This window comes from Teleopsis dalmanni, chromosome 2 (genome assembly GCF_002237135.1).
Source record: "Teleopsis dalmanni isolate 2A chromosome 2, ASM223713v2, whole genome shotgun sequence".
Classification (NCBI taxonomy): domain Eukaryota; kingdom Metazoa; phylum Arthropoda; class Insecta; order Diptera; family Diopsidae; genus Teleopsis; species Teleopsis dalmanni.
This window is the reverse complement of record NC_051847.1, coordinates 167,459,835-167,475,384: the sequence shown is the minus strand read 5'-3', so window position 1 is coordinate 167,475,384 and position 15,550 is coordinate 167,459,835. Positions and strand designations below refer to the sequence as shown.

The 15,550-nt window shown below is 25.5% G+C and overlaps 1 protein-coding gene across 1 annotated transcript in view; it reads right to left on the bottom strand.

Moving 5' to 3' along the window:
• LOC119676117 (homeotic protein ultrabithorax-like) overlaps window positions 1–10,800 on the bottom strand; it is a 131,356-nt gene extending 120,556 nt beyond the window's left edge. Inside the window, exon 1 of the mRNA XM_038087346.1 lies at window positions 9,877–10,800. Within this exon, the coding sequence (XP_037943274.1) occupies window positions 9,877–10,573 (697 nt within the window). The 5' untranslated portion in view covers window positions 10,574–10,800. The remainder of the gene's footprint in view (window positions 1–9,876) is intronic.
• Between the last annotated feature and the right edge of the window lie 4,750 nt (window positions 10,801–15,550).

Here is a 15,550-nt window from a genome sequence, read left to right as displayed (position 1 = left end):
TGGTTTCATTAAAAAAAAAAAGCTAAATGTATTTATAAATATTTTCCTCTTAAATATTTTTTTTTTGTTTTTTGTTTTTTAAGCAGTATATGAGTAAAACAAAAGGTAATAAATTTATTTAAAAACAAAATATAAATATTCATAAATCAAGAAATTTTAAAATGTTCTTATTAACATGACATAAATGTAATTTACGGATTCGGGGTTAATAAATGCGCCTAACTTTATGATTTTTTAAACAATTTAAAATACTGTGAAAATAATAAAATGTATTAAAAAATATTAAAAAGATATATTCACGAGTGATGTACATAAATTTTACAATATATACTGCAAAATACTTAAAGTAAATAAAATAAAATAAAATAAATACTTACAAAGACTTATATATGTCATTGGATATGAATATAAAATATTTAAACAATAAATAGGAACTGCGTAAATTTCCTAAAAATATTATTAAAGATATTGTTAAAAATTAAATAACACATTTTTAATTCATAAGTAGATATTTGTGTGAATTCTACCATTAAAAAAAATGTTAAGTATTTATAATAAACAACCATCTTATTCTCATTTAACTTTTTTAGCAGTTTAGTAGTATTTCAGTATGATTTCCGTACAAAAGACAGCCCGCGTTTTTTTTCGCGGTACAAGTTTCCTTATAAAATTGAATGAAACATTCTGGCAGAAACACACAAAGATTACGTAGATTTGGCCTACACCAAAGAGTGTATATTAATTTTTTAATTTATATGCGAAAATATATACAAAAAATAACTTAGCCTTCTGAATGCACATACTAATTCTCAAGACATCAAGACACTAAAATAAGTCAAAAACTTAGTAAGCAAAAAACAGAAAAAAAAAACAAAACCAGAAGAGGTGAGGGAAAAATGCGTTTTTACGAGTTGTTGTGACGTTGTCTGTAGGTCTGACCCGTGTCAAAATTTTCTGTGAGCTGAGTGTACGTACACTCATAACTTCTTCCTATAAGCAATACCACAGAAAAAATAAAAATAAAAGCCACAAAAACTACAATAAAAGCATTCAGAAATTTGTGGTTCAGAAAGAAATATAAGAATGTGTAAAAAAACACAATGAAATCTACACGTACAATCCAAAGCAAAAGTTCGAATAACAAACTGAGATACATGTAGTCTTAATAAATAAAAATTATATTTTATACACAAAGTTGATATTAATAAAATTTTTAAAATTTTAATTATTGAGTTAATACATTATTAACTAATGTAATTAGTAATTATTTATTTAACTTATAATTAAGTTAAATAAAGTAATTAATCAAACAAATCATAATTGATAAATTATGAGTAAAATCTTTTCAACAAATTTCTTAACTATTTAAGAAAAAATCTCTAATATTATTGTAAACATTTAAGTATTAATTTTTAAATAATTTAAATTGTTAATATATAATATTTTGTAATTCCAACAAATCATACGTAAATCAAACGTAAAATATTATTTTATTGCACCTTGCGGCGAATTCGAGAAATATCATTTTCACCTCTGAGGTGAAAATATCTTTTTTATTTTCGTCAAATTCATCGTAAAGATAAATTCAAATAAGAATATCTTCTAATGTCGTATGGTAAGTGGAAGATAGTTTTTCTTATAAGTACTAAGCAATAGCATTGCGAAAGATAAGATATTTTTATTATTATGTAACTACAGAATAATATAATTGCAAGTGAATTAAGAATAATGTAAAATAATAAAAAAAAAAATTTACATAATCTCTAACAAATACACATAAATAATATTAAAATAAAAACATAATAATAAATAATAAAAACATGTGTAAATAATGTGTTAACTTCAATATAACATACTCAAGTATTTATATATAATATACAGTTAATAATATATATTAAGCTTTCTAATTACGATGTCTAATTGTTTTTAATCTTATTGAAATATATAGACAATATATATATATACTTTTTTATTTTTTATAGTGTATTATTATCTGTCTTTCCACAATTAGGATTCTTCATTTCATATGTTTTCTAAATTCAATATAGTTATATTATTAGTATTACTTAACACACTTTATAATAGATTCATTTGTATAGAATGAAAAACTTCTATATCGATTAGGTTTCTTACACAAATGCCCAACTTTGAAGTCCATCAAGAAATTGTAGGAGTGTTGTAGAGTTGAAGCTCTCAAAAGTGTACCTATAACAATACGCTATATTGACAAATTGCATAGTAGAAAAAATTGTTCAGAATAGCTGATTCTACTGGGAAGAGTTTTTAAATGGTCGCGTCTGCGAATTTGGAATTATGACTTTAAATCAAAATTTTTATTTCAAAAGGTTAAATTTCGTTCCATGTTTTTTCATTCAATATGGATGCGCATATAGGTGTTTTCGGTAACTAAATATATGTATTACGGATCAATATATTGAATATTAAAATTCATTTTGGAACTACGGAAGTAAAAGTAAATACAATATATTGGTTGAACATTATTATGAGGTATGAAATTCAATATTATTTATATATCCTCCATACAACTGGATTATTTTGAGCAAATTTTTGATGAGTTGCGGGCACAAAAGCTCGGTAGTTACTCTGCTGTTGTTCGTTTTCTAAGTGTTGAGAATTGAAGAATTGCCTGTGTGAATATGATTTTTTTGTTAAACCCACAAAAAAAGTTCAGTGGTAAGAAATCACAAGATATTGGTAGACAATACATCAATTTAAATCAAAATTTTTATTGAAATGAATTAAAAGTTTATGAATATTCACATTATCTTGTGATTATTATAATTATCTTCTACATTAGACTCACTAACTATGCCTCACAACTCTACTCCAAATGATTAAATTGATGCTGTAATAGTTTTTTATAAGAGAATATTATTAGGAAGAGTTAATTCAGATATTGAACCCAGCATTCTGTACCTGGATTTCAAATTCAGCTTTTACAGCTTCTACAGAATAGCGATAGTATAGTCTCTTTTGGGATTGGTAAACGACACTTTGTCGTCGAAATTGACGGGAGGCTCCTGGCCATAGACTGACGAATTCACGTATCAGGAAACATATAAGAAATAATATTATACTTTTGTATGTGATTCTTTTACAAATTTTATGAACTAATTATTATATCTGCGACATTGAAATTACTGCATATAATAAACCTATCTGAAGACATTCAGACTGAAAACCTTTGTGCTTCATATTATTGAAATAAATAATAAATGAATTAAATTAAACTTTTTAATTCAATCTGCTTATAAATGAAGGATATAATTATAAACGGAAATAATGACAATTTTTAGATTAAAAGAAATATTGTTTTATGTTTTTTGTATAAAACATAGTTTAAAACATATTTATATGACATAGTTTCTCCATTTGTCATCACGTCATAGTATCATAAATATCTGTTAGAACTAATTTAATTTTATTTAATTTCAAATAACTTATATTAAAATAAATTTAAGACTATCGACCATAGCATCCAGATTTGTCATCATGTCATATGATAATAAAGCTCTGACCGAACTAATTTAATTTCTGAAAATTTCTGATAATTTATTTTGGTCTGCAACAACTCATTCTATATATTAGATTTAATATTTGATATAATATATCTAAATATTTTATATAAATTATTATTTTAATATTTTCATATAAAAGTAAGAAAAAAATATAAATAAAACTAGAATATAAATTCCATTTTATTTCCGTTGAAAATATATAAATATTTTTTTTTTGGTAAAATCTTAGATGAAAGAACAAGAAAAATTATAAGAAAAAAATTATCACCAAACAATTTGAACTCAAGTTCATTGAAATTTTATTTTTAAAACAATTTTCGTAGAGTTTTTCGACGAAATCTAATTCAAGCAAATGCTTGTATGTACGGAGGAGAGCAGGAAAAGATTGAAGACATGATAAAGTATCTAAAAATAAGTAACATAAGTTTTTTCATTTCAAATGGTATATGTTATTTTTTTTTATTTTCTGTATTTTTATTTCACTGAAATGGCAGACATATCACAGCTACAAAATGAAATATCACTACTTATGCTAGACTAAAACTATAATGCATTTTTACATTGTATAGCATATTTAGTGTACGCTTCAAGCATAAAGAGAACACTAAATTCTTCTTCTTGTTGTTGTTGTAATTTTTTGTATTAAATAATTTTTCAGTTTGACATTTTTTTTTTATTTTTTTGATTTTATTTTTCTTTTTTTTTTTTTGTAAGAATTTTTTTAATCTTAAGAATATTTTCATTTTCTCAATCCTTTTACTTAGTTGTGCCGTGTAGTGTAGTGTGTTTAGACGCTGCAGTTGTTTAACTGCCAAGTGTACTGTTTTAGCTGCAAGGCGCGTAGTGGAAGGCACTGCGAAGTGCATCCTTTTGTGCCGCAAGGATTTTATTGCGAACATACTTAGGCGATTTAAAGAAAGCGAGTCACTGTTGCTTGCTCTACTGCTGCGGCGTTCGCCCTACTGCTGCGTAAGAACATTGCAAGGATTTTATAACAATAATTTTTTAATGGCTGCGTTGTTAGAAGTAATAAGCGCTGCGGCTGGTTATGAACTTGCCGCCTTCTATATTTCCTTCTTCGATGACTCGAAGTGTACTTGTATCGGTGTGTGTGTGTGTATGTGTGTGAATTGTGCACTTTTATAAAAGGTTACCGTTTTAATTATTGTTATTGCTGCTGATTTTCACTTGGTATTCTACAAAGGCTTTAGAACACACACACACACACATACACACAGGCAAGTAAGAGCAACACAACTGAGTTGCATTCAAGCCGAAAGGATTTTCTGTTTTTATTGTTATTGTTTTAGCTGCTGTGACGTTTGTTACCATTTTACTTTTTTTTTATTTTTTTTATTTTTTTAAAAACATCCTTTTAATTTGGTGTTGAGAAGTGTTGCAAAATTGTTGCTGCTCGTTTTTATGTTGCTGAACAAATTGCAGTTGTTCTTATTAAGGACGCTGCTGTGTGGCACGGCGCGTTCATTTAAGTTGAGGTGACAAAAAATTAGTAAACAAAGCGTTCATAATTTCAAGTGAACACTTAAAGGTGTTAAAGTCGTTAAAGGTGCTAAAAATCAGTTGGTGATAAAGTCATAAACTTATCATGATTTTTTTTTAATATATATTTTTTGTAATTAACTTAAAGAAATTAAATCATTTCCGCATACAACTGTTGTCCACTAACACCTGCTGCGATACTCGTAATATATATTCGAGTCAATTGATTTTACCAGAAATGTATTAAAAGCGGTAATAATATTTGCATTTATAATTAAATTAGTAATAGTTTTTTCAGTGCAACTATATTTTTAATAATTATGCTAGATTTAATTAAAGTATAATTTAATAAATAAAATTTAATTTTATTTGAAAAAATTATTTATTTTCTTTTTACTTATCGCAAAAAAAAAGTAAATTTTGTTTGTCAAAGAAATCATATTTAAGTTTTTTAATTATATTCTAATTAAAGTTAATTATTTTTTTTATATAGAATATATAGTTTACTTATCAGGAAAAAAAACTAATGTTTTTTCACTATCTACATTGAAGAAGTAGTCGAAAATATTTGCATAAATATGTACATTCCTCTTAAGAATGAACGAAAATTTGAGTTATTTAATAATCGAACTTAAGTCTGATTAAATTATTGAGATTTAAAATTTAGATTTTGCCTTTGATTGGATTTAATTTTTATAAATGCCGATTTTATATTAACTAGTCTATGAAGAAATTATAATTAATTAAATTAAATATTTTAAAAAGGAAATATATGTACGGTGCTATATGCCAAATAACTCAAGTTTTAACAAAAGTGAACTTATATTATTTTTTTAACAATGAGTGTTATTATTAATGAATTGAGGACTATCATACAATGGAACTTGAGATAGTCTATTGTACTAACTACTGTTGTTTCAACCGATCATTAGGTTTATAATGAACTTTATTATCTTAGATAGTTTGTTTGTTTTGTTTTTATCAACTGATAACCAAACGAACAATAACAATTTTATACAAATTAATACTGTTACTTAAAAAACTAAAATATATTAAGCTTTTATATTACAAGCAATATATAACAACATCAATCTCATTTTGATGCTTTCCGATAACCCCCAAAAAAAGTAATGTAAATTCTATAAAAATAAAAATATACAAAAATTATTAATTAAATAAATTAAATTTATTATAATAAAATTCTATAAGTTCTAAAATTAGTAAGTTTTGAGGTCTAAATTAAAATTTGCAAGTTCGCAAAAAATTCAATATCATATTTTCAAGAAAAAATTTTTTATATAAAAAGTTTCAAAATTAAAAATATGTTTTATATAGATTTTTTTTAACTGATTATGATTTATGTGTTCCATTTAATAATACATAAAAATTTTATGTAATAAAATTTTGTTTTTATGTTTTGGGTAACAAATGTTATTATAAAAAACAAATTCATTTTAGCAGAAATTTTAAATAATAAATGCTTTAAAAGATTAAAATTTAAAGGAACAATAAAATAACATATGAAAAAGATATATAAGATGGAAAAGATGGTCTATATAGTAGACCAGAATATCTGTGTAAATTATTTTTGTTTGTTTTCATTTATATTATTAAAATAAATATTATTTATTTACTTATTTGTGAATTAATATTAAAATTAATTTGAAAATCAACTAAGAACTGAACTAATAGGTCCTTCAGCATTAAAAAAGATATATTAAACTAAAAAACAACCTTAGTCTCAGCAAAAAAACAATTTTATATATGGTATCGACATATATTAATGTCGATGTCAATACAATGTTTTTGTAATACTTTTGTTTTATGTATTAAAGTTAAAAAATTTATTATTAAATTATAATCACACATCTAAGAATTAATTTTTTAACCAAAAAGTTTCAATAAAAAGTATATGTATATAATTTTTTTACTCAGATCAAGACTTCTATGGACAATTTAATTATATATATATATATCTGTTTCCTTTTTTTTGAGTGAAATATTTTATTAAAAAGATTTTATTATAATAAATACTTTTTATCATAATTTATAAGAGTTATATCGCCGATATTTCGAAGTTTTTTTTGTTTCACTCTATGGGCGATTTATTTCAATAAATACTTTATTATCAAGAAAGAAATTATAATATTATATTTGAGTTTTTATATAACTTTGAAATTGTTTATGTTACTTCATTTAGTATAACTAAATAACAAAAAACAATAAAATATAAAAAATTTGCTAATTAATACTTATGAAATTTAATTTACAATAATAAGAACATTTTTTAATCATTTACGAATTTATCTAAAGATATTATTTATTAATTATTTTTATATTTCTATTATTATATTTATTATATGCTTTTATTATACTATTTTTATTATATTTTATTATGTTTTATTTTATTTTATTGTAATTTTTTATACGAATAATACTTTATTTATTTTCATCTTTGCTTTATTTTAATCATAACAGAAAATGTAGATAAACCAATATAATATATTAAATATTATTAATGAACCAATATAATAAAAATTATATATTATATATTATATATATTATATGTATTACTGCAAAAAACAGATAGTATGGAATACGAAGCACTTATTAAAATATATTAAAATTAATTCTTTATGTAATAAATCTAAATGCCTAACTCTTAAATGTTTCTCAATAGTTGTATATATTAAAATCATATAAGATTTATAATAAATGCATTGAAGTTGATGTATTATGAAATAATATTATTATGCCTAAGCCTTCAATTGTTTTTTAGTATTTTTATATAGTTTATATATTATTAGATCATATTTTAATTCTCTACTTCTTAGCTGTCTTCTAACATTTCAATAATTTAAAAATAATTTAGATAAATAATAAATTAATTAAAATTGATATAATATAAAACTGAACAATATTGTTTAACCAAAAAAATGTTTCTATACATCTTTATAATTTAACTATAATTCAGTAATTAATTAGTCAATTTAAAATAGTATATTACAAATAACAACATATACTAATATGATATCTTATGTAAACCCTTAAATATTTATTTATATCTTTGTAAATTAAAATTAGTTTGAAGACATGATTAAAAAATTGAAGTTGATATATTATAGATTATATTATAACGCTTTACCCGCAAAATTTGTTGTGATAATTTTAAAATTTAAATTAATTAATAAACAACAGTACACTGAATTATTGTATTACTATATTAAGGCAAATAGTTAATAAATTAAAATAATATTTAAATTAAAGTATTAGGTATATAAAATTATTTTATAATGTTTAACTCATTAGATCAATTTTAATATATTTATAACTTGGACATAATTCAGATAAATATTTAATAAGTTGATGATTATTGTGTTGATAATTATTATTATACATAAACTCTTGAAATATTTTTTGTTTATTATTTCAACATTTATTTTTTATTATATTTTTTATTTATTTATTATATTATTTATTAGTATTAACATTTTTATTTTTGTTTTATGATTTGAAGTCATAAAAATAAGTATTAGATAAATTGAAACTTTAATATTATTAAGTAATATTGTAATGGGTAACCCTTAAAATATTCATTTTTTTATGATTTAAAATTAATTGAGATAAATAATTAATAAACAATTATTATTACTTAATAAAAATAATATTATTAAATATTATTATAATACGTAACTTTTGAAATATCTATTTGTATGCTAATAATTTAAAATTAATTTAGATATTTAATAAATATATATAAATAGATATATCATAAAACTATATTATAAAGCTTAGATGTTTTGAAATACTTCTTAAATTTAAAAATAATCTGAATAAATATTTAATAAATTTAAATATATATAATATATTTAATACACATCTATAAATCTTATATTCATTATGAATTAATATTTTTATACTTAAAACCTTAATTATAATAAGGATGATAATTTAAAAATTATTCAGATAAATACGAAATTAAAGAAAACCATTATGCTTAACTTTTAAAATTACTAAAGATAACCCCTGAGATATTTTTTAATTTTTTCATAATTTATAAATAATTTGGTTAAATAATTAATAACTCATGAGTACAGGGAATACCTTAAGTAGTTCATTTAAATCACTTGAATTCAGTACTTTTTATATTAATTTTATAAATCATATTTTTACGCTTTCGAAATGTATTTTGTATAAAGATATCTTGCTTGGATCAATGAGTGAAGAGTGTACATTATTAGTAACAAAACATTCTTGAATAAAAATCGAAGCAACAAAAGTAGTGTGAACTTTTGTTTCGCCAGGAAATTCACAATAAAAACTTCACAGATACAAGCAGGGCAGCGGCAGGGCACCGACAGCGACCCTTAACACGGCGTAATTGAATTAAAAACAAGAATAAGACACGCTTTTGGCAAGCTTTCGATTGTTGGGAACTTCGCTCGAAACGCACCGCATAAGCAGGCAGGAGCAGTAAGAAACCTACTTAATAGGTAATACCCGTACCTACGAAAAACAAAGTGCAGGGAACGAAATGCGGAATATGTTGACGAGGTAATTGATTTAATGCTATATGTGGCCATGCGATTGGACTTCCCATCTTGGGAGAAAAATACAAGTTTGGCAATATGTAATAATTGAAAAAATTTTTTCTGCAGCGGCAAAAGTGAAAACATTAATTAAAGTAGCGCATATCTGATCAAGTGATGTTACTTATTATATTTTTTTTTTCTGAGAATAGCTTCCTGACTTACTTTTTTACAGCTTTCCACAATTTGTATAATTTAGTTTCAATAATGGAAATAATTTGTTTACAACATTTTTGAACTTGACTTACCTGCGATAGCCATCCAAGGGTAGAATGTGTGATTGCTGGCTTGATGTAAACTGCTTGCGGCTGCCGATTGCGCAGCAGCGCCTGATATTGTACAATTTGCATTCCAACCGGGACCACCGCCAACACCAACACCACCAGCGCCACCACCTTGACCGCTTCCCACACCGCCACTGCCTGCACCGCCACCGCTACCGCCACGGTGACTAACAGGACTACCACCTGAAGTATCTAAATAGCCTCCGACACGTGAGTCAGGTGTGCAAGCCGATGGACGTACAGGCATACCACCACCTGTATTTTGACCATTAGCGGTATTTGAGCCGTTCGATCCGGAACCACCGCCGCCACCAGAACCGCCACCACCACCACCGCCACCGTTTGAGCTAGTATTCCATAAATCTTTATAACCATTTACGGTGTCGGCTTTAATGTTGAGGCAATCTTGTTTGTAGCCACCGTCACCATAGATCTTATTGCAGGCCGCTGTAATACTGGCATCGTATGGTGAGTCTTGTGTGGTGCGTTGCAAGGGATGGTTGACGTATGGTGACATGCCTAACGATAGTGGGAAGCTTCTATAAGCGGCTGCGGCAGCTGTTGCCGATTGATCGTGATGACCACCAGAGCCCATGCCCATGCCCGTCGCTTGATGCGGATGGCCATAGAAGCCCGAAGTTTGTTCGAAGTATGAATTCATGCTGCTTGCGGTAAGAATTTTGGCGGTTTTCTTATTTTACGTACAACAACAAAATTATTCACTTTCAACTTTTTTTTTGCTGTTGTTAGCTGAGTCTGAGTTTTCTGAGTTTTCTGAGAAGTCTGAAGTGTCTTAGATTATACACTAAGATTTGGCAAGTTGTACTAATATTTAATAAATATTAATTATCGTTGTTTAAGCAATAACATTAAAATTAACTTGTTGCAATGTTCACTGGGATTAGGATTTTGTAGTTTTTAATAGAATAATGGTTAGTTTTTTTTTCTTTTGTTTTGTTAATATCACTTAATAAATTTTAATTAATTTTTCTTATTGAAATATTGATTATATTAGTATTTTTTATTGCACTTATCTTAATAGTTACTTTTTACTTTTACTAAAATTTTTTATATATTTTTAAATTTATTCTTAAACATTTTCAATTAATTTTTTTTTTTTTTAAATTTTATTCACAATTTTTCGTATACTTCGTTTCTGCTCCCAAAAATTACTTTTTATCAAATTATAACATTTTTATTTTTTTTCCAATTTCATTGTTTTTATTTAAAAAAAAAATAATAATAATAAAAATTTAGAGTAAACAAGTCACAAGTAAACAATTTTTGAATTGAATCTTTACTTTATAAAGACATATGTAAAAATGTCTAATATTGAGCATTAATAAATTTTAATTATTAATTAATATTTCAATTTATTTTAATTTTTAATAATTCAACACTTTTAATTTATAACAGTTTTTTTATATATATATTTATTTATTTTGTTTTTTTTTTTGTATAATTTTCAATGACCGTAAAGTTTTTTTTTGCTCAGATTTTGTTCTGCTTAATTTATGTAATTTTAATGCAATCTTTTTTGGTTAATAATATTTTTTTTATTATTATTATTATATTAATTTAAATTTTTATTATTGGGAGTATTCTATATTTTGTAGTGTGTATTTTGTTGTAGTAGCGGAAACTTTTAATCTTATTTAAATCTTATTTTAATTTTATTTTAATCTTTATTGTAAACTTTATTTTATTCTTCACTTATACTACAAGTTCAAGCGGCAATAATCGTAATCATTATAATAAAAATCTATTTTATTGTGTTTATGATGAACTGTGTTCGTTGCGGTTGGTAGCTACTACTAAGAGCTAAGAGCTAAGAGCTAAGAGATGCTTGCTGTGTATTGCCAATAATAACAATAAATGGTGATAAAGTGGATAATAAAACAAAGCGCGCGCCTGTTATCCAAACCGTTGCCATCGAACGAATGTTCCACCAAATCGCAGTTTGTTGTATTTTGACTGACTGACGATAAAATAACGATGATGGTCTGGTCTGGTTTGCTTTGCTTTGCCTTGCTTTGCTTTAGTTTGGTCTACTACTACCACGCGCTGTACTGTGCCGTTCTGTGCCTTTCTGTGCTGTTCTGCTTGGTACAAGCTCTGTGTTATGTTTACTGCACGTAGCTTCCAAAAAGACCAAATAAAGCAAGGGAAAAACCAAACCGAAAAACCAAAACCAAAGAAGTAATATCAAAAACACTGAATTTCTGAACACGACACGGCACACGGCATAACTGAAAATTCGAGAGCGAATTCTCTCAGCACTCGCTCAACAAATATGAGTACAAATACGAGTACGGATACGTATCTAAAGACCAATTTAGAAATTAAAACTACGCACTCATCGTCGTCGTCATCGGCGTCGTCGTAGCCGTCGCCGTCGCCGTCGTTGTCAACCAAAACAACAAATACGGCTCAGCTCAACTCAATCAGTCAGTTGAAATTTTGTTCTGCACAAGTTCTGATAACAGCAAAAGCAGTACAATATTTACGCGCAAGAGCAAAAGTATCTCGATTCGATTCCGAATTCAAACAAACTCTGAACTCACTGAACTAAGCAACTGAAATTTTTTTGTGTTTTTTGCTTTTCGCCAAAAAGCCCTGTATTATTCACAAACGTTCACTACTGCGAAATATCTGTGTCCAAAAGGCGACGGCAGTCAGCAGTTGGTTAACACACAGTTTGTCGATACACACCACAGTTAAAACACACGGTCGAAGAGTATCTGCGGCTGCTGTTGCTTTTGTATTTCAAAGCGTGTTCGACTCAAAGTTACCCACTGCGGTTGGTTGGTTGGTTGGTGAATAGCCAAACATAAAAATGATGAATACTTCCAAAAGCACTCAAATTCAAATTCAAATTCATTTGCAAGCAACAAACTACAATACACCACTCAATTCGACTCGATGTTGTGATGTTGTGTGGAGCGCGAACGAGCGAACGAGCGAACACAACAATGTTGCTTGGTATCCAACATGTTCGAGCCGGTTTGAGCGAGCTCATTCATTGTAGTTTCTAATGCATGCATTATTGCGCTCTGCAGTGATGGAGGGTGTTATTTAAACATTTTGAGTTAAAAGGTATTTATCATTTGCGCCTGTGGAAAATTGCTATGTGAAAATTCATCATGGAGGAGGGCAAATTTTTCTAATAGGCCAGGCGAAGCCGTAACATTTCAGCGCTCACACATTTCTGTGTTGAGATTTAACTCAATTTTGCAACTTTATGAGCGCCTCTAACATTGCATTTTCGACATTAAGGAACATATTTATTTCGGTGCAATCTGTTGGATTTCATTTCTCGTTGCACTACGAACCGCATGCATGAATAATTGTGTCGATTTTATTCCATTTTTGCCGCTGAAATATTTTTTTCTGTGTCGTGCAAAACTATTTCAAATAAATAATGAAATATTATTAAATAATATTATTATTATTAATTATAATATATGAATTAATTAATATTAATAATTAATATTTAAAGTTTAATTAGTTTTGTTGATAAAGCCACGTTTTCTTATAATGACAAAGAACTATTTTTTTAATATTATAACAAATATAATATAAAATTATTTGTATAATAAAATATATAATACAAATATATAAATATGTTAATATATATAAAATATATAATAAATATATAATATAATACATAATATTGTATTAATATTATTAGTATAATACAATAATTTATATTATATTAATATACTAATTAATATATCAAAAAATTATTAATAAGTAAAATTCTTATTATTATTATTCTTATTATTTTAATTATAATATATTGCAAAAAATTATACTAAGTCCTTAAATTGTAATTTAAAGTCATTCATAACGTAGTGGCTATTTATTCTATAATACAAATATGTAAATATATTAATATATATAAAATATATAATAAATATATAATATAATACATAATATTGTATTAATATTATTAATATAATACAATACTTACTATTATATTCTTATTATTTTGATTATAAAATATTGCAACAGTCTTTAAATTGTAATTTAAAGTCATTCATAACGTAGTGGCTCTTTATTCTACTTAACAGAAACTATTGTATTTGATAGAGAGATATAGATGATAGATGATAGTGAGAAATTAGTTTTTAAATTAACACCTTATTTTTTTAATAAAAAATAAAAAAATATATACAATATATGAAAAATGTTTACAAGATTATATATAATTTTTTAATATAAAATAATAAAATATTTTAAATAAAATATTTAAATAAATAAAAGATTTATTTAAAATATTTTTTAATATAAAACAAATATGAAAAACACAAAAATTATGTTTACGATTATACGGCTTTGAATCAGTTGGCTAATAAACACTAACTTTGAGCTTTGAATTTGACAGAATAGAAGTTCAACCAATAATTCCGATATCACTGATTATGGGTATTTGGCAACACCCGAATACCCACAAACTCAATTAATTAAAATAATTTAAAAATAATTTTTTTAGTTGTAGTTCCTTGCCTTTCGAAACCTTCATAATATAAAATAATGAAATAAATAGGCAAGCAAAAATTTGTTTAAAATTTTATTTAGTATCTTAATACAAAGTAGTAAAATAAATATACCAAATTTAATATTCAAAGGACGTTATAATGAATTGCCCAGCTCATGCAAGGCGGCGACTTAATACTTTAGGAGCCCTCTTTCTTGACGACCTATACCAATTGCAGGACCTGACACTAAATAGCATTTTATGCTTCGCTAAAGGTTCTAAGTGGTTTTTAACCTGAATTTTAACTGACATTTAATTGCTTTGTATGGTTAAATTATCATTAATTACTTAAGATTTAATTTTTTAGACAGAATTGTCTTCCGGAAACTAACCGTTTTCAAACAGTATTTTAGACTATAGAAACTTAGAAAATTTATATAGAATTTTATTTATAACTTAAAAATTTATTTATAATAATTTATTTATATCGAATTGTTTATAAGCCGGAAATATGATATTTAATAAATTTCTGTATTGACCTTTATTTACTCGACCGTATTTGGCTGAGTATATAAGAACAATCGTTTTTCTAGAAAGTATTACCGTCTTCAAATGCATTGTTCATAAAGAATCGACTTTTCAGGTATTTGAACTCAAAATATATACTTCATAAGCTGAGAACATTGTGTTTAATAATTTTTTTTGTATTTATCTTTATATTAATTATTAATTTTGGCTAAGTTATCTAAAAGAGTTGTATACACAAAAGTGAATATGACCGATGTACTTATGTCTTCATTAGTTGAAAGTTAATTGGTACAGAGTAATTGACATAACCCTTACAACGTCTTACATAAAGAAGTACTTCGGGAGACCACTGATACTGCCACATATTTACTTTTATTAGAATAGTATTAGAAGTTTATATCATAAAACAAACTGAGAGACTTAAGTCATATATTTCTTTTAATTTCTCGTTATATCATTTTCTAGTTTGCGAAAATTTCATTGAACTAAAACTTTCTTCATAAGGTCTATCATATATTTTTTTATTCAAATTGATTAATTCTATAGGAAAGAGAAAGACTACGTATTGCGTAGTTCAATTAAATTTATTTAATATGACACATTACTTATGGGCTGTTATATGGGTTAGTG